We start from the raw sequence: 27,894 nt of genomic DNA, 5'->3' as shown, positions 1-27,894 counted from the left end.
AGCAATTGGAGCCAAAGGCTCCATAATGTGCATATTATAATTTTCAGCTCACTGCCTACTGCCCAAATGGCTGTCCAGTTTGAGCAACGTGCTCTTCGCTAATTAGTTTTTATGCTGTGGGAAAAATAGCAAGGCAGGCCTTCAATATGCAATTGGGGGTCGCTTTATAAGGCTCTGCAACGTTAACTGCATTTAACAGATCATAAATGTTATTTAATTGCAGATAATTCATTGTAACTTATGTGGAAACCCTTTTAAATGCTAAGCCTGTCTTTTTCATAGCCATTGAGGTTTCTTTCTGAATGCTTACATCAAAGGCCTCCTTGCTTTTCCCCACAGAGGAAATGCCTTTTTTTATAATATGAAGCCCAATAGCACCTCTGTGTGGGTCATACTGATAATGTTTCTAACCCTATGGGGAACAAGATATTCCCTGTTGAGTCAGGCAAAGCCATTAATACCTGGAATCATGGGGCTTTAAAGTGCTGAATTGGAAGCCTGTGACTACTGAAGGGATTTTGCACTCAAACAGTTGCAAACAGTGCCAAGCACAAAGGGGAATACCTACATAGGAACAGATGAAGCAGATTCTGGCGTTTTGTAAGGGTGCCTTAACATCTGCCATTGCTTAGTGGGGGCTGGTGGGTGTCGGATTGTTTATATGCTTCTAGTACACTGGTTTATTATTGTCTTTATAGGGTTCTTTCCAGTTGCGTCCTGTCTGCTAATGGAAAGCTTTTTAATCAAGATGAGGCTTGGGTGAAGCAAAAGCAGGGTGGATGGGTGGCACTTTTAGGTTCTCCTCGCAGCCTTCTGTGCAAAGGTATGAACAATAATTTGCCAGGCACCAGATTGTGCCTGTTAAATAGAGTGAACCCTATGCCAGTGTTTCCTTTATTTTGCAAATTTAGAGTGAAGCTTTTCTGGCATTAAAAGGCTGTGTTACTGAAATGACTTGTAAGTGATTTTGTTACTGTAACTCTTAAAAGTACTTTGGATGTGCATTTGTATCCAAAAGTAATTTGGACGGACATCACACACAAACAAAATCTCTCACACACCTTCTGTTGAGCCCGGACTTGGTTCTCCAATGGAAGTAGGTTTAACAAGTACAAGATTTGTATGAAATTAAGTTGATGAAGAAAAAAAGTAGGGCCATAGAGCTGGTTGATGTAATTGGAAATAGGCTGTGACTTTAAGGCTTAAAGTTTAAGCAATAGGAAGTGACTACATCAAATTAAAACACTGGTTATGTGTCTTGAATGTCTGAGCTTCTAGGGAATGAGCAGCCCCCAAGAAGCTCATTAATAGTAGCTGCAGAAGGGTTCCATTTCCCATATTAAAATATGCTTTCATAGCTGAAAATAAAGTGCCTCACAAGTTCTCTTCCTGTCTTAAAGTTATTTTACATTTCCCTCTAGATAAGATGCACATGAATCTAACTCTTTAGTGGTCTTGGGTGGCACTTCTGAAACTGCATCCAACCATTAGTCTCTTTTGATGGGAGACAGGAAATCCTTTGCCCTGAAAATGAGTTCTGGCTAGCTAGAAGTGACCTCATGGAGAAACAGGAAGTGCCTCATTTGCATACCCTCTAACATTCTTCGGATGAATATAGGGATATTTCTCACTCTCCCCCAACTGACCTTGCTCAACTGCCTCCCATTTTTTGTCCTCTCCCCAACAGAGCATTTCCGCCCCCACTTCACCAATGGGACACACACCCTTTGCCATCCTGAGAAAACCCTTTAATCTTGATTTTATTTTATTCTTTGGTAGATTTTACAAAAGAAAACACATACCAAAGGGGCAAGATTAGACACGGATGCAGAGAGAGAGAGAGAGAGAGAGAGAGAGAGAGAGAGAGTATACAGTGGTACCTTGGTTACATACGCTTCAGGTTACAGACTCCGCTAATCCATAAATAGTACCTCGGGTTAAGAGCTTTGCTTCAGGATGAGAACAGAAATCGTGCTCCGGCGGTGTGGCAGCAGCTGGAGGCCCTGTTTCAGGTTAAGAACGGACCTCCAGAATGAATTAAGTACTTAACCCAAGGTACCAGTGTGTGTGTGTGTGTGTGTGTGTGTGTGTGTGTATGTGTGTATTTTCAAGACTCCTTGAGCTCCGTTCTGCTCCCCCTTCCTGACCAGGGCAGCTCTGCTTGCCCCTCAGAGCCAGCATGTCACATGGGTTGGGACCTTGGTGGTGGTAGCCTCTCTTCCTCCTTGCCCATTTTCCAGAAGCCACTATGAGCTGGCCAATGGAGGAGGCTGGCAGTGATGGCCATGGAGAGAAAACAGGCTGCTCCCTTGCAGTCACTGCTGCTGCTGCCACTGTTACCACTCAGGACAAGTGCCAGCTCATCCTCCTCCCCAAGCTGGGCACTGGCGGGAGAAATAGGAACATTCCGGGATCAAATCAGAAGCTGGGGTGGCTTTTGTAATTCCAGGACTGTCCCTGGAAAATAGGGACACTTGGAAGGTATGCATCAGGAGCGCAGGAAACTACCTTTTACTGAGGTAGCCTGTTTGTTTATCTAGCTAGCTAGCATTGTGTAACACTGATTAGCAGTGGTTCTCTGGGGTCCCAGGCAAAGATCTTTCACACTATCTCCTACACAAGTCTTCTCTCCTGTTCCACACATGTGCCCATCTCAAGGTGGCTCTCTCCAGATGTTGTAGACTTCAAATCCAATTAGTCATAGTCAGCCAGCATAGCCGATGGTCAGGGATGATGGGAAGGTGCAGTTCAAAACAACTGGAGAACACCACTTTGTGTCCCCCCCTCCCAGCAGTAGTATATGTGGTTTCTATGTGATTAGTTGCCCACTCCAGTGTTTCAACACCTGGAAAAACCCTGTGCTTGCAAGTATTTTGCTGCTTGCTACTGTCTGCCTTCAATGTGCTTCTACATTTGCCACAGAAAATTACTGCCTCAAATTATCTTTTCTAAATTAAATATTTGCAACTTTAGATTTTCCACCCCTTGTCATGCTTGCCTAATGAAGAAGAGCAGATGGCGCCAACACATCCCAGCCTTGCAAGGCATTTGGTGTTTTCTGACTGCACAAGTCTGTTTTCTTGTGGGAATGAAAACAAAGGCCTTACTGGGTGGTGATGGATGTTTCTGACTGTAGGTGTAGACAAACATGCAAATACTGACAAAATATTATCAGTAGCATCAATCCTGCAATTTTTAAAGGAAGAATGCTTATACGTTTGTAAACCAGCATCCTCAGTAATACAGGGCTGCTGATTTTTAGAAAAAATAAAAGTTAACTGTAAAGAAACAATCATGTACTTCAATATAGCCAGACTCCCACCTTGCAAACTCAGATTTGTTTTGCAGTACCCTTTAAACTACAAAGGTAGATTAAATAGAAATGCTGATCATTGTTGTCACATAATTGTTTTATATCCACCTTTCCAACCTCTATATCTGGAAACCTTTGGGGCTCATGACAACCTCCTCTTCAGCCAGGCCTTTGGCTGATTAATATTTTGTAGCCTTTTAAATGTGTTTGTGTGAGTTGTTATTTTTCTTTAACTATTTATTTGTGCTTTACTTTTACCTCCATTTTATCTTTTGAAACACCCTGAGATCTTTTGATGAAGGGCAATATATAAATTATTTTATAAATCTAATAAAACAAACCAACAAACAAACTAGTAATTTTATAGAGAGCTAAGCCTGTGCGACCTGTCACCCAAAGCTGCAGTTTCAGGCCAACTTAAAGTACTTAAAGGACATCTGATTATGTGACGATGCAATGAACACATTTGGACTTTGCATTAAGATGGTTTGTGGATTATTTTACGTCTGTGGTGTCTGAGTCCAAGTTCATGATCTGTTTACGTTCTTATGAGCCAATGTCACTAGACAGTCTTAAACCATAGTTTGCTGCTGGCTTACAAATCCTGGCTGGTTAGGGAGCAACAAACCACAATCCCAGCCTTGGACCTTACAGGCAGCTAAGCTTAATTGTGACTTCTCTTGCTTGCACCGAGAGGAGCGAATTGGGAGCAACTGAGTTGTGTGCAGCAGCATCCCTAGTTTATCATGACAAGCACAGCCAATGCCATATCTTTTCTTCACACAGAATTATTTTGTGAGTAGCAGCCAAGAAGCATATACCTGCTCAAAGAGCAACTGAGGCTTATTGTGACCTTTGCCAACTGTACACTGAAAAGAAGTTTCAGTGAATGCATCCACTAAAATGTAATGTGTGAAGCTGATCTCATTATTAATGGAGGTAATAAGGAACACCTTACTTGTTTACTATTCATATAGGAATTCACAAATAAAAGTTTATGCAGCTATATACACCCAAATCTGTGTTGTCATGCTTGGTATTTACTGACTTGAGAGCAAAGTTTTTATGTTGTTGTTTAATTAAACAGTCTATGGCCTTTTAAGCTGTGTGTGAGAGAGGTGGTGGTGGTGGTGATTATTATGGTTTGTATTTTTGTGTTTTTATATTGTGAACCACCCTGTGATCTTTGGAAGAAGGGCAGTATAGAAGCTAAAGCTATCCCAGTCCCCCTCATGCCCCAAAACCAAGGAGAAAATGGTGGCCATGCTCCTAAGCCCAACTAAATCTTGCCTTTGTTTTCGGTAGGTGGGGAACCGGTGTGGGCATGTTTTAAGAAACAGTAGGAAACAGGATGAACATCTACTCTGCCACTGAAGCCTGACAGAGCATAGGAGAGCATAGGATAAGGTGGCCGAACCATCTTTGTAGTACTTCCCCCACTTTAGGCCGCATCCTAAACATTCAGTGCTCATTTGGCTTCATATTTTTGCTCTGAAAATGATGGAAGAAAATGGAGCCACACATTATTTCTTAACAATCATTATTTTATTAATATATTTTACAAGATTGCAGTTGAAATAATTTTAAATACAAATCTTTTTATACAGAAAGTGTAATAAAGTTAAAATACTTCCTTGTGTAATTCATAGCATTATTGCAATGCTTACAAAATTTTGCATAGAGTGTGCAAGGATTGATGTTACTTGATAAAAAAAGCTTTAATTTTTTTTCTCACACAATCACACACACACACACACACACACACATAAATAAAAATAAAAAGCCAAACAAAATGTGAACTTCATGAAAAATGTGATTTAGAACTTGAACCTTTTGTTGTGGTTTCATGAAAGAGTTTGTGTTTACCATAGGTAAGACAACACATTTTACTATCACAGATGGAAAACTGTGATGGCATATGGGCTGTTTTTATGTTACGTTCACAGACAGATAGGATTCTGGCAGCTGAAATGTCATTGCTTATACCAGCAGAGATTGTATTCTGCTCTCAGTGCTCTGTATGCACAACATTTTAGTGGATCAACACAAGTAGTTATATGATATGTCGAGCACCAGTATCCAGACAAGGCAAGCTGTTAAAATAAGCTGTAGCTATGGTTGGGAAAGTGACTCCAATACTGCAGTCCCAAGCAAACTTACCGGGAAGCCCCACTGAATCCTGTGGAATGCATATGTTTAGGACAGTTAGCCCCATAAATGGGGAACTTGTGGTTCTCTAGATGTTGCTGAATTACAATTACCATCATCCCTTACCACTAGCAATAGTTGCTGAGGCTGATGGAAGTTAAGCTTCAACAACATCTGGAGAGCCACAGGCTCCTCGCCCCTGCTATGAGCCATTCCACTCCAGGGACATTGCATCCAGGTTGCTGCTCTTAACTCCAAAAGCTCTATTCAAAGCAACATCCTTCTCTTCAAAGGCAGTAAACCTCTGGGCACTGATGCTGGGAATGTACAGCATGTGAGGTCCTTCAGGCTCTGCTTATAAGTTTCCTAGCTGGCTGCTGTTGGAAACAGAATGCTGGACTAAATGGCCCTTTGATTTGATTCAGCAAGACTCTTTCTATTTGCAGATTTTTATATTTCAGCTTAAGCAAAAGATGGGGACTGCGGCCCTTCAACTCCCACCAGTCCTAGAGATCAGTGATGATGCAGTTGCTTTCTTCATTGTCTGGAGGGCCACAGATTCCTGATTAGTTCCTTGATTTAAGCCAAGAACTTGAGGGCATTTTCAGATGTGATCCTAAAAGCGCCTTTGAACCTCTCGCCTGGCATTTTTGCACATATGTAAAGGCTGTCAACACGGAACAGTAAGCAGAGAGCAATTTTTAAAAACAAATAGTTAATGCTATCCAATATAGGATTTATACTGATGTTATAGATATGAAAACAAACAAACAAAAAACCCTACACTACCTCATGGTGTTATGTGTGAAAATTGTTACTTGCAATGCAGTTAAGTTGAGCAGACTATTGTTTGAAATCCTGAGATCTCAGTTCAGCTGAGCTGGGACTGGGTTGTAAACAAGGACATACCTAGAGATTGACCAGGTTGGTCCCTGCCAAGGGTGCAAGATTTGAGCCTTTGGCTCAGAGCGGTTAGGAGCCAGCCCACTCCTCCATTTTTCCGGGTGGAGGGTGTTGATAATCTTGCCAAGGGCAAGGGATGGGGGGGGGGCACTGATACAGTTCCTTGCAGGGGAGTTCATTGCGCAATGGAACCTAGGTATGCCTCTGGTGGTAAACGGATGTATCCATACAAAATCACAATGGAATTTTATTAAGATCTATATGGGACTAGATGAGGGCAGTTTGTAAAAATGGACTTGGGTCAATAAAATCATGGAGAGCTCTGAGTCTTTTAGATTAGTCCCATAAACATTTTAAAAAGATTAGTTGCATCGAAATGTAGGGAAAGAATTGACTTTAAAAATGGTGAGAATATGCCAATGGGAGTAAATGTTATGGTACTAAACATAACTAGGTGCGGCTATTAAGGACTTAGCAATAGAAAACTAATGGCATGATCCATCTACTGCCACAGATGCAGAGTTGTGCAAATGAAGGAGGATTCCACAGGAAACTCAACAAATCCACTTAACTGCCACCCCCACCCTTGGCCCACTGCAACCAACCATGGGTGCATTACAATCTACTTCGCTATTGCTCAGAAGCAAGAGCCCACCAGCATTCCCATAGTAAGTTGTGGCAGGTCCATTGATCTTATTATGGGGAACACAGATCATGTGTTGCAATGTCAGTAATGACAGGTGCACTTTAGGGTCCCAGTGCTTGCACTCAACCAACAACTAAGAGGTCATGGGCTCAATAATCTTTTCCCCTCTTCCCACTACAACTGTGTAGTCATGGTAGGTAAAGAGTGGGCATATAGTGTCCTCCAAAGGTCGCTGGATTCCAGCACACATTAGGTCCAGCCAGCATAGTTGGGGATGATGGGAATCACAGTTCAAAAATATTTGGAGGGTTAGAGGTTCCCTACCCTATGTGAGGGCATGGATCATGCTGTATATTGATACAAATGATCCAGATTTATTTTCCTCTCTTAGGGATTATCTACCAATTCCCAGTTGAACTCCTGTTAAAGCATTTTAATGGGTAGTGAAGAGATGCAAAATTTTAATGGGTAGAAAAGAGATGCATTTTAATAGGTAGTGAAGAAATGAAAACTTGACCAGACCTGAAGATGCACGGCTAAACATAAGGCTTCCTTTTGTGCCACTTTATCAGCTAAGAGCAGCTTAGGGACCCTGGACTTTATTGGAAGATACAGAAATATTGGATGGGTTAGAATATTCAAGCTTTCAAACCTTGCCATAGTTCTTTTTCAGGTCCTCTAATGTTAGACCTATATTAGCCACAATTTAACAAAGTTATGTGCACTTTAGCCCACTGATTTAAGTGAGTTAAAGTACACCTAAATCTGTGTTGACTTGTGGTGATAGCATCTGAACACTGAATAGGAGCCAATTATCAATATGCCGTGAGAACAATAAAAAATCAGTTTGCCACATTGGTACTGGGTGCTGCTGTGGCACACTAAGGTACAGTAGTTTGGCCATCATTTACCTAGCCATCTCAGTTTTTTTTGGGAAAAAGCACATAGCAATGAAATATACAAATCTGGGAACTGAAACAAGTGATGCAAAATATCTGTGATGTGATTTTCTGACTTAAACAGCAACTTGAAAGCAGCTGGAGGGACACTCCATTTTTTTAATTGGAGTACTGTAGAGGTTTGTGCTTAACCTTTTCTTTGTGCTGCTGTTTTCTTGATCTAAGTAGTACCACAAAGCTGCTATTGGCCTACACAGTGCAGTTACCTCTATAATGTTATGTACATTATGCTAACATGGAGCCAATAGCAGCTTAGGGAGAGATTTAGAATGGGAAATGGTGCAGGGGAAAAGTCTGAAGCTCTCCCCCCAATCCCATTACTCTGGTCTAAATCAGAATTTCCAGCTCTGCAAAATGTTTGAGATCTGACTGTGGATCCTTTTGATTGCATCTGTTTTGTACGTGGTGTAAATAGAAAGAAAATAGTGAATATTTCTATATTTGCTGTTAAATACTGCAAAATGTATTGAATTAGACCTTTGGCCTGTGTAAATCTAGACATGCCCCCACATTGAGTCAATGGTGTTTTGTGTTTTACATGACTGCAGTATCACTTCCAGTTCAAAAAATATATTTCATGGCTACAGTTTAGATACAGTAGAAGAGGGTGGGGTGGGTGTGTGTGGGAGAAATATTAAACACCCCATAGCTGCTAAATTGTCCATTGCCTCAGAAGCCCATAGTCTTTTGCCCATCTGAATGTATACTTCATTAACAAATACCAGTTAGCAGTTCAGCTTAATAACTTGCTTCTACATTGATCCTGATGCTTGCTTGATGGGTGTAAGATGGCAATATTGAGAAAACAGCAATTGCCTTGGCTATTAATATTATTTAGGCTACTTATGCTTATAATTGGGGCATCATTAATATACTGCTAAAGCATCAATGATTTCTTGCATCTGTAAGATCAACTAAAATTAGCTAGAGCTGGTGGCGGCAAACTCAGAAAATGGCCAAGAAAAAGGCACTCCTTTAACAAAAATGCTAATTCCTTGTTAGCATATAAAAAAACCTAGGAGTTTTCTCTCTCATATATGAGAGAGAGATAGATAATGATATAATGAAACTGTAGGAAGGAGAAATGTAGCAATGTCTTTACTATAGACTCTTGTTATCCAATCTTGTATGAAAAATAGAATCCCACCCATTTTTTGTGTGAGATACATTGTTGTGGTTTTTCAAAAACCAAAGCTGCTCGGAGGGGTTACAGATGCTGCTCTGCTATGAAAAAATCTTGTCGAAGCCCATAGAAATAGCATTGCTTTAGAAAGCAGTAATACATTCAGGCAGCAGAAACCCTTGGACTATTTTATCTCTTATCAGTGATTAAGGTTTTAGAATGGGGGAAAAAGAAAACCCACACACGAATGTAGAATAAATTCCTGTAACAACACAAAAGATGCGCCTGCCACAGACTATGCAGCAAACTTATTGTTAGAGGAAATGCAGAAATAGTTCATCCTAAGGTAACTTTCTGAAAGGCCCCAAAGCCTCTTTACATTTTTTTAACAAGCCCATTTTCTAAGTTGGTGCATGTTTATTTCAAGTGTTTGGTAGCAGGGCACTATGCAAATGTAACATTTTTCTATTTTCCTCCTGCCGCCTACACACTCTGGCAGAAAAACAAAGCAGAATGAACAGCAAGGCAAAGAAATTATTTTAAATTGTTCTTTAGTGGACCTTTTCTTTGAAAACTAAAATTGATCACGAAATGATCAACAATGCACCCTTCTTAAAGAGAAATTAAGAGATGTCTCATCTCTCCTTTGAAAAGGCAACATGCTGCTACTGCTAAAACAATGGTACTAGCAAGAAAAGATTTGAAGCAAAAGATGACAAGGTGCTCTGATACAAGAACATGAAACATTTCCAGCACATGGCAGTGCTGCTGGGTTTTCCTAGCGGAATACCATCTGCACCAGTCAAATTAAATTTCTGAGAGATTTTACATCCCTCTAGTTTTGACAGATTTTGCATGGGAAATTTCAGCCTACCTCCCTTCCCCTTGACATAGATATATAGGCCTGCTGTGTTACATAGTCACCTCTTCCACCAAAAAGAAGAGGAGATTTTTGGGCAAGTTTGCTACTCTTTAGATTCAGAAAGCCTCAAGAGATTCCAAAAGCCAGAAAAGGTAAAATCTTCCCCAACCAAACCAAGAGCAAAATATTAAATGGGTTATTCAAACGAAAGGGTGAAATATTTTTAGACGGCCATTCCCCCTTCTTATACCAATAGTACAGGGAATCCAGTTCAAATAGTATTGCAATTGCCCATGGGTACCCAAATGCAAATAAAGTACACACCCAAATATATGTTGATACTTTAACATATAGTGGCCAGGTTTGCTTGTCAGGAGAACCATAGATCAGATATCTTAAACCTTTTTAGACTCCAGACCCATTTTTAACCCAAACATGCATTTGGGGACCAATTTCTTAATCTTGTACCATGTTGGTAGCTGTGGTTGTCACCCACCTAGGATTAAGCTTCAACCCACTAGTGGGTCTCACCCTATGAGTTGAAGGCCAGCTCACTGTGAACATGCTGAACTAGACTGTTTTGCTCCTCTCTCACACAATGGAGAGAAACAGGTCACAAGCCCTGGCATAACACTCTATCAAAGCCTTTACCAGCAACACTCTAATTGTAGTTTGTTCAGAGGGAAGCAAACCACAATGCCATTTCAGACATAACTCCAGACCTGGGATCGATTATCATTTGTTCCTTCCTACTGCAGGCTGGTAGGGTAGAGCAGAGTGAAGTAGGAATGATTTGCTACTGCATGATAAACCATAATTTATGGCTTACTGTGACACATGAACAAAGTCAACAGTCCATATCTATTCATCTTATACAGTGTTTCTCAAACTTGGTTCCCCAGTTGTTGTTGGACTACAACTCCCATCATTCCCACCACTGGTCCTGCTAGCTAGGGATGATGGGAGTTGTGGTCCAACAACAGCTGGGGACCCAAGTATACGAAACACTGAGAAGGACTTCAGTGTAAGCCCACTGTGTTCTAAGCTGGCTAACAAATAAATACTTCCTAGGGGCACCAACTATAGGGGGCTCTGGGTGCCCGAGTAGCCAACAAAAATGTTGTTGTAGGTGCTCAGCACCCACACTACAGGGCCTCCACACAACTTCAGATGTCTTGCAAGGCCTCGGAAAGCATCTCTGAGGCCTCACGAGACCAAGGACATGCTTTCTGAGGTCTTAGAACCTGCTGGGTCACACCTTTGACCTCTGACATAGTTAACAAGCTTAATTTATTTCTTCACTGAATCCATAAAGTGCTAATGTCTGCAATAATGTCAGTTTTGGACAGTCCCATGCTGCATTATTAAATACATATAATCTGCCATATCACAGTTCCTCTCACAGCAGTACATCTATTTCTAGAGAAGCCTGGAGCCCATGTATGTCCATGCATATAACTTGGCCCACTGGGGTGGATACAGATTTAGACATGCATAGAGATGACCCATTCAAATCAATAGATCTTAAGTTATTTACTGCTAGCTTAAGTTGCATTGATTGCAATATGTATACTCTTAAATGTGACTACGTCTGGATCCAACCCATTTGTTGCTGAATCAAACCAAGCCAGAAAGTAATGCAATCTGTTTTCAATGTTGCTGCTGTAAAGGCAGCTGATACTAGCCTTCCACAACATCATCTAGGTATAAAACCATGCTCTGAAAGCCATAAAAGGTTAGTTGGCACGGTAATTAAGAGCATTTATCTTTATCCATAGCATTTATGGCAGCTTAAGATGTGCTGAATATAACAGCAAAGTCTATTAAGTATTTCAGAAAGAGGCAGCTATAATGCAAGAGGTGTAATATTGCAACGACTTGAGGTCAATGACAACATTTCCATTTACTTGTGACAATCAGGCCAAGAACTAGATCTTAAATCCTGATGGAGAAAATCCCTGGGATATCTACTACAGGCATGTAAGCCGATGGTGTATCTTACATTGATTTCAGTGCAAGCAGGTTCAGCATCCACCTTTGCTTCTCCTTGGCAACCAGAGATAAAGATAAACTGCCATCTGGGAGAAATCCCAATGTGGAGGAAAACTGAGAAATTACGTTATTGGGATATGAGTGAGGACAGTGTCTGGATAACTTATGCCATGAAAATGAACATGAAGCTGAAGAAAATAAAAATAAACTAAGAATACCGCAGGGCCCACTAACCTCTGTTCATTAAATGGAAATTAAATGCACAAGTTTTTCAAAAAGAAAATGCAGACAGCTGTTCTGGTGACCAGTCCCTATGTTGTCTCCCCAAGTGACAATATGTCAGCAGTCCCTTTAAAACAGCATTTCCCACAAGACTGCCTACTCTTTTAACACCGGACGTGGAAAGGATAGAACACAAAGAGAAGCCAATATTGTAACAGAATATCAAACAATTGATAACAAAAACAATAGTTTAAACATACCTTAAAACATACAGGTCTCAGTTGTGTCCATCTACAGAACATTTTTTAAAAATCACAACCATGTTGCCAGTATGCTTCCACCGGCACAGATAATCTTCCAAACTTTACATTGGAAGATATTTTGAGTTACCAAAATCTGATATACTTGTGTATACAGACTGATAATACTTTTATCTTTTTAAAAAAACTACAATATACTTACACCAGAGACCTGTATGTATTACAAATTCTTTTAACAACTGAGATTTGAAATAAATAGCTGTAATTTTTTTTTGTTATTCCTTTGGTAAAGGCAATAAATAGGGCACAGTGATTTTTAATTTTTTTTTTTTGCTTGTGATCTATCTTTCCAACACAATGCCTGGGTTCATTTTTCTACATGTCATAGATGTTCTTTAAATAATGTTTCCCATGAAAACATGACTGATTTGACTAAAGTGTCCATAACACGGGCATGATACAAGGATCTGTTTCATCATTAGATCACATGTATGGCACTCAATATTTATAGGCATGGCTTCTTGTCACACCAAACTATTGCTGTTCAGAAATGTCTGCCTACAGAGTAGAATTCCAAAGCCAGCATAGGTTTATTTATTGCATAAGCCCTAATCTGAGGATTTAAGCGTCCTTTAACTTTCATGCTTGACTTTTGTCGGGTTCTAAAGAGTTGGGGGGAGTGAGAGGAAATGGGAGGTGCTTATGTGTCAAACCCATGTCCTGTTCTATCCAGTTTGTTTTTAAAAGCAAAGGGTTCTAGCAACTGGCAAAAGAGAGTTTTAATAGTTGCTAACAGCTGCCTTTTGTAGTAAGCAGGGTGGCTATTTGTGCAACTGGTGGCAAGCTATAAAGGTCTCCCATGCTAGTACAAGTTGAGTCTTTTAAAAGAGGCCCCGTGGAACATGTGTACTCTGTATCCATGGGGCCTCTTTTAAAGGACTCACCCTGTATAAGATAAATTAGGACTAGTAATTAAGCAAGCATGGATAGGGAAGCGGCAAGCCTCCAGATGTTTCTGGGCTACAATACCCATCATCCCTGGTCACACTGACTGGGGATTTGGGAACTCCAATAACATCTGTAGGGCTACAGGTTCCCCATCTCTATCTAAAAGATATTTGATTCTTATTGGTAGCATCATTTCCAACATCCTACCTCCTCTCTGCATATGATGAAGCTCAACTACCTAAGTGCAGGCAGTAACTAAATTTGTAACTTTAAAGTTGCAAGATCAGGACCCAAATTAACATAAAAAATGAGCTCTCAGAAAGATAAGCCCTTCAGAAACAAATACACAAAAACCTAAAGACACCAATGGTTCATTTCAAAGGAACCTAATTTCATTGTCTTGTTTCATTATCAGTAAAATTAATGGGGGGACAAAAGATCAAACAACTCTGTTACATGGCAATATGTATATTTTCTTTGCAGTGCTGAGCCCATTTATCAACCTGACAAGCATTCCTTAATGAAACGGCCTTACATGTGATCACTGTTCAATAAGAAAAACAAGGGAATATTTTACCACAATACCCCCCAAACCTCTGAAGATTCAGTCAGACCTCCAGGATTAGCTTTGGAGTTCAATACCCAGGTTAAAACATGTCAGAAATGTGGATTTTCTCCAGGTGCCCCATAGTCTATGAATTTCTAGTGACTCTACTTCATGTTGCTTTAAAAGCTCTCATTCATCTCTCAAAGATTGCAACCCCATCATTCTCTTCAGTCCAACGCACCAAATAAAACTAGTTTCAATAATAAGTATGATGTGCTTCTCCTTGCTGAGTGCATTGACTTAAGGCATAGGCACAAGTCTCCCTCTTTGAACAGAGATGGTGTATAGTCCTGCGTCCCAATACAATGGTTATCCCGGGTGACCCCCTTGGATTTAAGTACCAGGTAAAAAATAATAATATTAATGACAGGAGCCATTCAGTTAGGTTTGAAGTCCTAACAGTGTCACTAAAGGCTGCAATCTTAAACAAACTTACTATGAAATAAGCCTCATTGAATACCTGGGGACTTACTTCTGTGTAAACATACCTAAGAGTGCATACCTAAGGGTGTAAATATATTATAATTTCACCTTCCACCAAAAGTGCACTTCACTGGTGTCTTCAAGCCTTATTTACCGCTAACCTGAAGCACCTAAGTACAGTATTTAGTAATGGCTTAATCCAAGCATCATTGAAATGAATGGGTGTGTCTTCCAAACTGACTTCATCAGTTTTGCTAACAAGTTCTTAGTGCTCTCTAGCCCACAAAGAAATTCAAGGAAATTACTTAAATGAAGATATAACAAGGTTGCTATAAGTGTAGTTGTTACTTAAACTCAGGGTTTTGTATAGGTTCCAATATATTTGTATGTTTTTGTTTCCTAAATTACAGAAATGCATGTGGGAGTTATTTATGAAACCATTTTTCATAAATTGTGTGCCCTTCTCTTGATACATCTGATTTGTGATGCTGTTAATATTTCCATTTCATAGAGGATTCCTTTAGAGAAAACAATGTCCTGTGGTAAAACGTATTGTAGCACAAGTTTTTTGTGCCACGAAAACTTGTTAGTCTTTAAGTGCCACAGGACTCTCTGTTGCTGTTGCTACAACAGACCAACATTACCACCCTTTCCCGAGTTCCTATAGGGAAGTGTGCCTTGGGTTCAGCTTTGAAGGGAACTCACTGTACTGCTTTTCAGTGAACTGACTGTGTCATAACCAATGCAAACCACTAAAAAACTTCTTCAAGATAAGCATCTCTGATAGTGCAACTGTCAAAAAAGAAAAGAAAAAGACATTGTCTTTCTATGGCTCGCCCCACAACATTTTATACCTTTAATTTAATTAACTTGTTTTTTAAAATTCACATTTATATGCCACCTTTCTAGCCAAAGGGCCCCAAAGACATGGACCCTTTACTTTGCCAAGTTCCATCAGATATATTCCCATTCAGTACTGTAATAATAAAAAAGCATTTCCAGAAACTAAGGAATGCTTTTGTTTTCAGAAACTGAAATGTTGACAGCAAAGGGCGAACCAGACACCTGTCAGTTGTCTTCTTTCTGTATTTTTGTATGTAAGGTGGCCATCCTGCCTTTTAATCAGAAACAGATTGCTTTGTGTTGACATTAAGAGTTTCTCTGCACTTTCTGCACTATTTTTTAAAAATGTTTTGCTGTGGGTTAAATGGACATCCCATCCCATGCTACTTGCACAATCTATTTTAGTTCCCTGGTCATCTGCACTGTAGACAGTAATGGTCCTGAGAGCAGCATGTTTGGAATAGCTGAAAGGTGAACATTAATAATACAAGGTTCTCCTTTGCTGAATCATTTTCTTCCTTCCATGCGACCAATTTTTCCTCCTCCTGCTGAAATGGGAGAGCAATTGCTTTTTCCTGAAGATGCACCTATGAGATGGGTCATGCGCTCTCTGTGCATGGACTACAGAGGCAGAAATGCCAGGACACATCTCAGCCAAATGTGTGAGAATAGATCCTAGTGCTCCTTTTCATGATTACAACCACATGCTTGTCCAACTGGCCTTTAGCCCTCATAAACAATATCTTGAATGGACTTTACAGCTTATCATGAAATGGCTTGCAACTCTTAACTCCTCCACTGATATGACTCAGTTATTTGCTTCCTTGATGTGCTATCTGTGTTATCTTTGTGTTGTCCTCGCAGCTCTGCCTCCTACCGTTAGGCACTGAGGAATCCTCTTAAGCCAGATGTACTTATGAACAGTGCTTCATGTGATTGGAAGTCCCAGTAACACAGGGTTGTGTGGAGGACTCTCCACAAGCACTGCCAGCTTTCCATTCACGCTATCACATGGAGGTTGGGAGCAGAGCCAGGAAGATGGGCACAACGTCAAGGGCACTTAATCACACGGAGGCCCTTTAAATGCATTGAATCCCTTCACCCAGATAAAATGTGAAGGGCCTTTTTATGTCATTGAGGTGGCTGCTATCAGGCCTAGGATTATGGAGAGTGCTGCAGAACACCACTCTTGCAATATTTGCTTCTAATTAAAAATGAACAGTGTGTAATTTAACCACAGGTGTCTTGGAGCACCCTAAGCAGTAGGTAATTTTGTCATCATATCTGATGGATTTTCATGGCAGGATAATAATCAGAGATGCTTGTCTCATCATGCTGTCTTTAACCGGGCCGTTTACTCTTTGCTTTGAAGTGACTGTAAATAACAAGAGAATCTCATTTCTACATACCAAAACCGTGGTTCTCAAAGTGGAAGGGGGTGACATCCCCTAAGGAGGGGAAGGCAGCAGTTAAACAATTGTGATATCCTACTGTTTGAACATTTCTGAGCCTATTATGGGTTATGAAGTGAGGTACCAATGCAACTCACCTCCTCACAGTTCCTCCTGGGTATTAAACTGATTGATAATTCTTATGAACATTTTTTGTTTGTTTCCTTGCCTTTGATGTTTCTACTTTCAGGCCTAGGTTGAGAAGGAATGGTACAAGCTGAGCTGCCTTTTTTTCGGGTGGGGGTGTGTCTTTATCTTAGGGTTATTTCACACATGACATTGTACCTACACAAGTGTACATGAATTAGAAAAGACATAGGAACCTTGTGTACATCATCATGTGTGAAGATCACATACCAGTCTAGTTTTCATAGACACAATGGAATGCCATAATTGCAGAGCCAAGTATCTGTACATGTGGCAGATCAAACATGGGTGCAGTCTTGTTAAATGACATATTCCCCCCCCCCTATTTCCATGCAGGTAAAATGTCATGTGTAAGGTACAACTAAATTTGGAAAGGCTTGAAAGCATTTTCTTGACTGATAGAGGCTTGCTATGACACAATTTGAATACTCCTGGAACGATCTGGATCCAATTTGCACATTTTCAAATTTTGATGTGGGAGCAATAAATGCTACACAAAGAGGGTCACCCTGGAATTTCTTGTACTGAAACTTCATTTTACACAAAGGATATATATATATATATATTTATTTATATCTATATATATCTATATATTTATATATTCACACGCACGCACACGCACACGCACACAAAAGTCTTTGATAGGCTTTCTGTGTTCTAGTAAAAATAGTTGGCAGCTGCTATCTGGGAGGCCAAAAAAGGCCTTTGTGCTGCCAGCTATGCCTGTCACAAACAGTCTCTCTCAAAGGCAGACACTTGTCTTTATCTGGCAGGTGGAACTACTTCCTGCTTGAGACAGGAATAACCTCCCGTTGGGACACACACAAAGCTCGTAGATTTTTTGCCTGGATCCAGTAGAGGAGAAGGATCCCAGAGGCAATCTAGGTAGTTTGATATTTGCAGCCTCCAACGTTATCTGCAGAGGAAGAGAGAAAATAAATTAGCATTGAAATGGATTTGTCGGCCCTTCGATTTAAAACGTTCAGTGGGAATTGACTGAAGTTCGCTATATAACACACACATACACACATCTGCTTATTTTTTACACAAATCAAGTCAGCTAGATCTATAGTATAATCTTGTATATCTGGATGCTATGTAAAAGTTACATATAGTACTGGTCTGCCACTCACTATTCGTGCTCCATATAAATCTTGCATTCACCAATTCATGTGTAGATACAGACAGAACTTACTGTTCCCCTTTCTACTGTCTGGCAAATGAGTAAAGCGCTACATCATTCTCTATTCCAATGAATGCAGGAATATAGGATTCACATTTACCAGACACTAGCAATTATTTCCCAGAGCTAGTTTAAGTTTTGTGCACCTCTTGCATTTTGTTGTGTTTGCTGGACAATTAGGTAAAGGTAAAGGACCCCGGATGTTTAAGTCCAGTCAAAGGTGACTATGGGGTTGCGGTGCTGATCTTGCTTTCAGGCCGAGGGAGCCGGTGTTTGTCCACAGACAGTTTTCTGGGTCATGTGGCCAGCATGACTAAACCGCTCAGTAGCGCATGGAGGACCTTGATGAGTGCCAGAGCGCACAGAAATGCTGTTTACCTTCCCGCCGCAGTGATACCTGTTTATCTACTTGCACTGGTGTGCTTTCAGATTGCTAGGTTGGCAGGAGCTGGGACAGAGCAACGGGAGCAACAGGTTTCGAACCGCCAACCTTCTGATTGGCAAGCCCAAGAGGCTCAGTGGTTTAGACCACAGCGCCATCTGCATCGCACTGGATAATTAATAAAATGCCAGGACACTAAAAGGACAGCTGTAGAGCATACTTATTATATTCATGTTAAATTTCAGAAACATTAAAAAAATAAGTCAGAAATTAGTTTGGAAGTTAAGCTTCCCAGAACTAGAATACTGAGCCACTTTTGGTACCTCTTTTTGCTTTTTGGCTGAGGGACTCTCTTAATATTTGTAGACTGCCCCCATATCACCACTCACCCCTGAATATTTACAGCCACCTCCCACACATTTGGAAATAAAATGAATGGCATCTAGGCCAGAAGGAACATTCTTTAATAAGTTTCATTTTTCAAATTAAGCATCAAGAGCCACATGTGTTGTTTTCTCTGAAAGTTATCTCTGAGCTGTAAAGTGGGAATCAAGCATTCTACCTTTTGCAGAACAAGAAAACAAAAATTTAAAATAATGTTCATTTCACATTATAAGTTCTTAAATAGCAGAGTTACAAATAAGTCCCTTAATGAACAATACTCTGAGATACTTTGGGGATAACGGTTGAGCTATAATCCCAGACTCTTTAAGCATCTTCAACAGCGGAAAGGTTGGTTCTGACATATTCCTTTCCTTCAAATAGGAAAGTGATGCTCAGCTTTACAAATCAATACAGGTGAGTTAAGTGCGCCTCATTGGAAAAATGCATGATATAAGATTTAATTATGCTAGTCAAGTAAATCTCACTTTAAAGTGACAAGGAAGAAGAGAATTTAGTAGTACTGCACATTTTTACAGCTGCATAAATCTGTTTCACACAACCAATGCTATTATCCCAGCACTTTAAAACTAATGAATCACCTCGCCATTCTGTATAGAACGAATGTAGTCTGCATACAATGAGTTCCATCATTCCTACAAGGAGCTCTAACACACATGCTAAACCTACCACTTCTTTTTACCTGCAGTGCTAAATAGAATTGCTTAAGTGAACACCGTCATCCCATTTTTTAAACCTTCAAACTACCTTGAAATATACTCAGAGTCGCAAAGTGATTTCATGCTCTTTATTCAGCTCATAGTGGTGAAGAGGAATGAATGAATGTCCCCTCAAAGTATCTGCTTTATATACATTATTTACACAATGGGCTGCACATGATTGGCTAATTCCGGAATTCTACTGTAAGCCAATCAGATTGTGGATTCACTTCTATCTGGAGCATGATTGGGTGGTTCCTGCCAACCAATCAGACTGCTGCAGTTTGGATCCTATTCAACTCAGTACATAACACCCCTCCCCTCTAAGTTCCAGTCCTGCCCGGGACGTCGCATTCATAGTCCTCAAGGTACGCCGGCGGCCTACGTGTGCGTTGTGGCCTGGGGTGTTCCCTGGTCCGGGGTTCAGGTTCTGGCTCGTGTTCCAAGGATGCTGGCTGTGATGGGGCTGTTTGGTCTGGCGCAACCGGCTCACTCAGTCGTGGTTCTGGTTCTGGTGTCCTTTCGGCCTCACGGGTCCTCTCTGTATTTACTGATTCTGCCTCTCCTGCTGGCCCCTGCTGCTCTATGGGCCTCACTGCCCCACTGTTCCCTTGGGACTCCTCTGACCTGTCCTCCTCCTCCTCCTGGTTTTCTCCCGGGAATCGTCGCTGTATCTGGTCGCAGTGGCGGTGCCAGCATTGCCCCCCATCTGTTAGCACCTCGTATGACACGGGGTGACTGTGGTGGGTACCCATGCAGGGCCTGCCCCAAAATTCTTTGCGTACACTGGGTCCTGGGCCTCGAAGGTCCGGGGGTTCCTGCCTTCCCCCACCACTACCTCATCCTGAGTTCTATCGGGGTGAAGGCAGTCCAATCTGATTGCAAGGCGTCGACCCATTTGTAGTTCAGCGGGGCTCCAGCCAGTCGTTGAGCTGGGGGTGCCTTGTGCCTTGTGGGGAAGGAAGGAATGGTAAAAGTTCAATAGTCCCAAGAAGGCCTGAAGTTCAGTCTTGTTCTTGGGCGCTGGGGCATCACAAATAGCCCGTACCTTGTCCCCAGTTGGGTGGACCCCGTCTGCGTCCACCATAAATCCCAGAAAGTCCACATGAGGCACTCCTAGTAGACATTTTTCCCGCTTCACCTTGAGACCCGCCGTCTGGAAACGGTGCAGAACGGTGCGGAGGCGGTCCTCAAACTCCTCTGGTGTGGGCCCGGCAATCAACACATCATCGAAGAAGGGGGTGACACCAGGAATCCCTTTAAGGAGAGAGTCCATTAGATTCTGGAATATGCCTGGTGCCACACTGACACTGAATTGCAGCCACTTTACCCTGAACGCTCCTCTGTGCATCACAATTGTCTGTGCCTCTGCTGTGGCCTCATCTACTGGCAGCTGTTGATATGCTTGGGCCAAGTCCAGCTTGCCAAAAATTTTCGACCCAGCCAGGGTGGCAAGGACATGGCTGACCACTGGCACTGGGTATGCATGGGCCGTGAGGGCCTTGTTTATGGTACATTTGTAGTCTGCGCAGATGCGGACCGAACCATTAGGCTTGACGGGTGTGACGATTGGGGTTTCCCAGGGGGCATTAGGCACCGGCTCCAGCACTCCTTGCTCCACGAGCTGGTCCAATTCCTCGTCTATACGGGGTTTCAGGGCGAACGGGACCCAGCGGGCCTTGAGCCTGACCGGTCGTACTGCGGGGTCAAGCTGTAGAGCAATGGGGGGGGGGCGTATACTGTCCCAATTTCCCATCGAAAACCCCCGGAAATTGCTTGCATATGGCGTCCACGTCCACTTGTAAGCTAGTGTGGTTCACCCCGGTGACGGCTAGCCCCGGTGGTCCAAACCATGCCAATCCCAGTAAGCTAATGTAGGGGCCCTTGACCACAAGCAAGTCCAGTTGCCGCGTCTGCCCTCAGTATTGCACCCTGAAGGTCCCCACCCCCATTGTGGGGACCTTACGTTTCTGGAAGTCCCGGAGGGTGAATGGGGCCAGCCTGAGTTTGGGACCCCCAGTAGGACACAGTTTCCTTAAGGTCCTTGCCGAGATTATGGATAGAGTTGAACCCGTGTCAAGCTCCATGTGGCATGGGGCCCCCTCTATCTGTACCTCGACATAAATTTTCTCTATGTTGGGGTGGGGCAACTGGTATACCTGGAAGTCTGTGAGCTCCGTCGAGTTGCCTTGGTGCGTTGGGCCCCGGGACCTGGGGCTCTTGGATTGGTCATCTGATGCCTGGCATCGGGTGGGCTGAGCCCGACACACCCGGGCGATGTGTCCCGATTTTCTGCACTGCCTGCACTCTGCATTGCGGAAACGGCAGGTCCTCCTCTCGTGACTTTCTCCACAGCTTGCGCAGTTCCCTCCTTCTCGTCGAGGCAGCTGTGGTATGTGGGCTGCTTGAGTGTGCTGCTGTACTCGGTGTACCTCCTCCCTGAGTCGTCGGTGAGGTCTTTGTGGTGGACCCTCGGTTGGGACGGCTGGCTCGGCCGTGCCTCTTGCGTCGACCTCTCGGCAGCTTCCGTTGCCAAGGCCTCCTCCAGAGCGACCTGGAACGTTAGGCTCTTCTTAGCGTAGAGGCATCGTTGCAGCTTCTCATCCTTCAGGCCACCGATGAGGCGGTCACGAAGCATGTTCTCCAGCTCTGAGAAGTTGCAGAACCGGGTGGCTTGGCAGAGAGAGGTCACAAACCCAGTTATGGTTTCCCCAGGGGCTTGCCGCTTTGCGTAGAAGGCATTTCGACGAGCCACCACCGAGGGCTGTGGCGAAAAGTGCCCCTTCAGCTGTTCCATTATTGTTTTGTATGGAACAGTAGTGACGTCTTCAGGCGCAAGGAGAGCCCGGGTGATTTCAAACGTCTCCTCTCCGCAGACGCTGAAGAATATTGCCCTCTTCTTGGCGTCTTCTTCATCGGTGACCCCTTTGGCTTCTAGGAGGAAGGTGAAACGGGAGGCGTACGCTTCCCAGTCTCCAGATGCTGGGTTGAACGGCGAGAAGCTGCTGTCGGTTGCCATTCTGAGTTCCTTGTGTCCCGGAGCTGAAGCCTGGATACACGGTGCGAGGCAGCGGTGCGGCAGGTGGCGGTGCTGTGTGTGGCAGTCAGCTCAGCGGGATCCCATCCTCGTCGCCAGTGAAATATACTCAGAGTCGCAAAGTGATTTCATGCTCTTCTATCTGGAGCATGATTGGGTGGTTCCTGCCAACCAATCATACTGCTGCATTCTGAATCCTATTGTTCTAGGACCAATCAGACTGCTGCCTTTTGGATCCTATTGTTCTAGGACCAATCAGACTGCTGCAGTTTGGATCCTATTCAACTCAGTACATAACATACCTGAAGATGCTGCACACTGTACAACAATAATTAAAAATAAAAGGCCCTCATGGAAGGCCCAGATTATTCACTTGGAGATTTACTTAGCGTTCTACCCACCTCTCCATCTTTGGATTCCAGCTTGAGCTCTGTCCTGCATGTAGCTTCCAAGTTGCCAGCTTCTGCATTGATTTCAACTCCCTTGGGAGCCTCCATCACCAGAAAGCGTGTTGGTGACTCAAGTCTGAAACATCAAGAAGGGTTCATATTACTTCCTTTATTTCTCCTGGAAACTCGTTTGTAATAGAGAACTATATGTATTCCTTGAATTTAATAGGCTCCATTATGACCTGATACTAAGATGCTAAAGAGCATGCCCACTAAACCACATTTTGATGTTGTTGCATTTCACACATCTCTAACAACGAATCTGTGACTAAGTCCTATCTTTATAGAGTGCACGTCTGTCACATTAACATGATCTAGTGTTAGGTTTGTATCAGACTACATTTCATTCATGTTACCATTCTGTAAGAAGGCATGTGGCATCCCGAACACCAGTTTGCATCAGTTTAGAAGGGGGTATTTTAAAGGTCTAAGAGTTTATATTTCCACACTTTACTTTGCTGCGTATTTTGTGATTTTAAATCTCTGCTGGAGTTCTCACACCAAAGAGTTCTTGCCCCAAACTAGATCTTGGCATCCAGGAAATTCTCCTTTTTTATTATGCCTAGCATTTTATCTTTTAACCAAAATGCAAATAGAAAAACAAACTGCAAACAACAAACCCAGACTAGAGTAGTAGTTTCAGACTAGAACCCCATTTTTTTTTATTCTAACCTCCGTCCTTTATACTACATATATATATACTGCATTTTTTTTTATAATTCACCATTTTCTTTCCCCTACTCTCTTAACCTCTACGTCTTTGTTCTCCTCTCTTTTTCCTTTTCTTAAAAAAATGAAAGGGAAAATTGCAGTGATGCTACTGGGTGATTTAAATTGGGTTGGTGTACAACCCAACTGTGGATCCTGATCCACCAAACAAATATCAAAGCATATTCATTGTTTATCTGCCTGTCTTACTGTTTCATGACTAGTCTTAACAGCAGTGCAAAAAGTTCTGCTTAACTTCCCAGAATTTTTAAAATTCATGTTTAGGACATTGCAGTCTTAAATCAAAACAGCCAGTGGCAACCATGTACCTCCTTAGGAAGTGCCTTCAGATTATCACTGAAGCTCTGCAGAAGTAGTCATCAACAAAAAAGCAAAACTTTATTTTTCCTAGCTTGTTTGAAAACTTGCAGTGTAATTTATTGGAGGTCAGCATATCAGTATGTTCTGTAGTTTCAGAGGAATTCATTCTGTTGGAGCAGTCATTACTTATCCAGATTTCTAGTTTTCATTTCCTGCACCATACACAACCTCATTAATCACTCCAAAACGAGGACAGCAAAGATCATATTTTCTGCATTACATCTGCCTCCAGCAGCACAGACTATGGTGCTTCCTTTGCTTTCCTAAGTAGATAGGAAATAAATATTTTCAAATATTCAACACATCCCAAACTTTTAAATTTTGCCCATTTTTAAATTTAAGGACAGATTTTGAAGCAAAAATTGAACTCACATTTTCAATGTGAAATTAATTCTTAGCTGAAAGTTCAACTATGTTAGACATACTGATATATCTTGATTTTTCTCTTTTTCTTTTTAAAATAGGCTTCTAATATGAAATCTTATAACCTGCTGACTCTTAAATACTAGTAATTCCCACTGCATGTGATCTATCAGATCTTATAAAATGCCATTATATGTCAACTATCAAATACTATTGCACAACAACCATCAAATATTGTCCAGTATTATTATCATTTTCCTTTTGGGGGTGGGGGGGAATTATGGGTTATTTGAAAACTTTACCAAGGGTTCCTTGATGAGAGACTAGCTCCCCTACTTCTGCTGATCTTCTTTTGCAATTTGCAAACATAGAGGAATACTGGGTGTGTTCAGGTGAGTCTCAGTTCACTATGGGCAATGGTGAGGCCCAACACGGCAGACATAAGCACTCATAAGCACTTATTGATTCCATGGCAGGGTGGCATTGGCAAGGCAAGCTACACTGAGGAATGGCTGTAATCAACTGGCAGAGCAAATGATCTACCTGCAGAAAGTCCCTACTTGAAGCCGTGGTACCTCAATATACTGCAGGAAAGACTCCTGTCTAAAATCCCAGATGGACCAATGCCAGTCAGTGCAGGTAAGTACGGAACTAAATGGACTAGATATCAGTACAGTGGTGCCTCGCAAGACGAAATTAATCCGTTCCGCGAGTCTCTTCGTCTTGCGTTTTTTTCGTCTTGCGAAGCACGGCTATTAGCGGCTTAGTGGCTATTAGTGGCTTAGCGGCTATTAACAGCTTAGCGGCTTTAAGAAAAAGGAAACAAACTTGCAAGAACTCGCAAGACGTTTCGTCTTGCGAAGCAAGCCCATAGGGAAATTCGTCTTGCGGAACGACTCAAAAAACGCAAAACCCTTTCATCTAGCGAGTTTTTCGTCTTGCGAGGCATTCGTCTTGCGGAGCACCACTGTATATCAGATAAAAGGCAGGCAGGCTCCTATCAAACTAAGCATATCCAGACAACTTGTTGCTGGCAAGAATCTATTTTACACAGTGAGGTGAAGAGACTTGGTAACAGGAAAGGAATGACAATGCCTTCTCCCAGTTTTAAAACAGCTCTGCTTCACAGGCTTTCCATTTGCTTATGAGTAGAATTCAAAGTGCTGTATTCACTCCTATGCATTCTGAGATTCAGGGCTGCTGCCTTCTATACGCTATGCTATGTGTTAAGATCTGCTTCAAAGGCCCTTCTCTGGGCCCCATCACCATATAAAACCAAACTGGTGGCAACTGGTGAAAGGAACTTTCCAATGATGGTACCCTAACTGTTTAATTCTCTTTCCTGGGATACTCATGGGAGCATTTAGCTTCATAGGTTTTAGATGCCAGACTAAGACTTATTTTTTATTTAGCCAGGCCTTCAACCAGTTTTAGAGTTGCTGTTCTATGCTATTTTTTAAGGGTTCTGTTTTTGTTTGGTTTTTGTTTACTGTTTCAACGTTTTTTTGGAAATCCATATTTAAAAGTGAGATAGCATTTTAAAAATTAAATATTGGAGTATACTTTGAAAGAGAGACCATTAACCCCTCAAATGTCTAATGTTCTTAATGAACTATAGTAGATGATGGGCTGTACCTGAATAAGTTAGAGTAGATCTATTGGAATTAATTGACAAGTTATTCATGTCTACTAATTCCATGGGGGCACTTTGATATGACCATATGTATTGCTATTCATGGAGCTTTCTATTTCAAATCTACTTCTTTATTCCATAAGGAGCATTCTTTAATCTAAACTGCTCATCAGCTTATGCCTATAGGAATATTATTGTCTATCCATCTATCTATCTATCTATCTATCTATCTATCTATCTATCTATCCAGGCAGACTTTGCATTGAACTTGAACTATGCATTGCAGCAACTCTGGGTTATTATTTCTTCTGTGTTTAATTATTTCTAATGGCACTATAATATTTCACGTTGGGCAGAAAATTAGCCACATCATCAACTATGTCACACCTTAATTAGTAAATAACTACGTCAAACAGTCCTACAGCCAAATCAATTTGCAGACAACTAACTACTATCTTAGGCTGGGAATGTGATCTTTGTTTTGTTAAAATCAATGGGCTTCCTATCCAGACTGACATGCCTATGTGATTCTGATATTTATGTGCCATCTTCCAAAGAACCAATTATCTCCTCCAGTCCCATTCAAAGGAAGATGCAACAATTTTGCCTATTGATCAAAAGTTAATTAACCAACATGCCTTTGGCTTGAAGATGTTATAGTCATAAATACATTTTCATTCTGATATTTGGACCTCACTGTTTGATTACCATGGAGTGAGATAACATGTCTGTAATCGGAAATACATATTCTGACTGGAAAGGTTTTTGGTTTGAGATGCAGAGATACTGCATAGTTGATGCTTCAGTCAATTCTTGCATCCAGGGGTGGGTCTGTTGGCTCAACCACCCCTGAGCCATGATGGCAGATAGAACTGTGGGATCACAATTTTTAGTCTTTTGGTTTTTTATTGTTGTTTTTAATTGGTTTTAATGAAAGTCATTTTGAGTTGTCTTGTAAGAAAAGCAACTAGCAAATATGATAAACAATCATCAATCCAAGGTCTCATGGTGAGAACTGCCAAAAGCCATCTCCGATTCTGAAATAGTTCAGTGATGTTCAGCTCCACTGCATCCTTTCAAAGGCTACAAAAACAAAATCCAGAAGTGGAGTGGTCTTAGGAACTGTAGAACAAAAGGTTAGGAATTAATTGCCCATCATGCCTGTTTTTAAGCAGCAACTCTAGTTTGCTTTGCATCTTCAGTGTTGTATGAATATACATCACACACATCATATGCTTTAAAAAGTCACAGAAATGGAAGGATCAATCTCCTACACCCAAGAGGAAGAACCAACAATGCAACATACCTTAACAGTGCTAAACACACATAAGGATGAAACATTGTTCCCACAAACATTCTTGGTGTTTGGGGGGGGAGGGAAGGAAAGGAGCCATATTCACTCTTTCCCCCTGAATGTCCCTGAGATGGTGCCATGCCATTCTACAGTACTTCCATAGGGACATTCAGTCTCACATTGGAAGGGAATGTCACTGGGTACTGAGATCAGCTTCCTACTACCGGAAGCAGTTTCAAAGTTGTTGGGTTTTTGGACTTGATATCCCGACTTTCACTCCCCTTGAGGAGTCTCAAAGCTGCTAACAATCTCCTTTTGCTTCCTCCCCCACAACAAACACTCGGTGAGGTGAGTGAGGCTGAGAGACTTCAGAGAAGTGTGACTAGCCCAAGGTCACCCAGCAGCTGCATGTGGAGGAGCGGGGAAGCGAACCCGGTTCACCATATTACGAGACTACCGCTCTTAACCACTACACCACGCTGAAAGAAATCTTCAGTCATCTTATCATGAATGGTAA

The 27,894-nt window shown here is 41.8% G+C and overlaps 1 protein-coding gene and 1 long non-coding RNA gene across 3 annotated transcripts in view; one reads left to right on the top strand and one right to left on the bottom strand.

Moving 5' to 3' along the window:
• LOC308467814 overlaps positions 1-27,894 on the top strand; it is a 72,022-nt gene that overhangs the window by 6,081 nt on the left and 38,047 nt on the right. The window contains exon 2 of the long non-coding RNA XR_013981308.1: positions 24,927-27,890. This is a non-coding gene — a long non-coding RNA (uncharacterized lncRNA). The remainder of the gene's footprint in view (positions 1-24,926; positions 27,891-27,894) is intronic.
• The window catches only part of SGCD (sarcoglycan delta), a 420,649-nt gene continuing 397,591 nt past the window's right edge, over positions 4,837-27,894 (bottom strand). For both annotated transcript variants that reach the window (XM_080989006.1, XM_080989005.1), the window contains 2 exons: positions 22,951-23,074; positions 4,837-17,763 (listed from right to left, as the gene is read on the bottom strand). In XM_080989006.1, coding sequence (XP_080845132.1) covers positions 17,590-17,763; positions 22,951-23,074 — 298 coding nt within the window. In that variant the 3' untranslated portion in view covers positions 4,837-17,589. The remainder of the gene's footprint in view (positions 17,764-22,950; positions 23,075-27,894) is intronic.

The sequence above is a fragment of the Podarcis pityusensis genome (assembly GCF_964106645.2).
Source record: "Podarcis pityusensis genome assembly, chromosome: 2".
Classification (NCBI taxonomy): domain Eukaryota; kingdom Metazoa; phylum Chordata; class Lepidosauria; order Squamata; family Lacertidae; genus Podarcis; species Podarcis pityusensis.
This window is presented reverse-complemented; position numbering and strand designations above follow the sequence as displayed.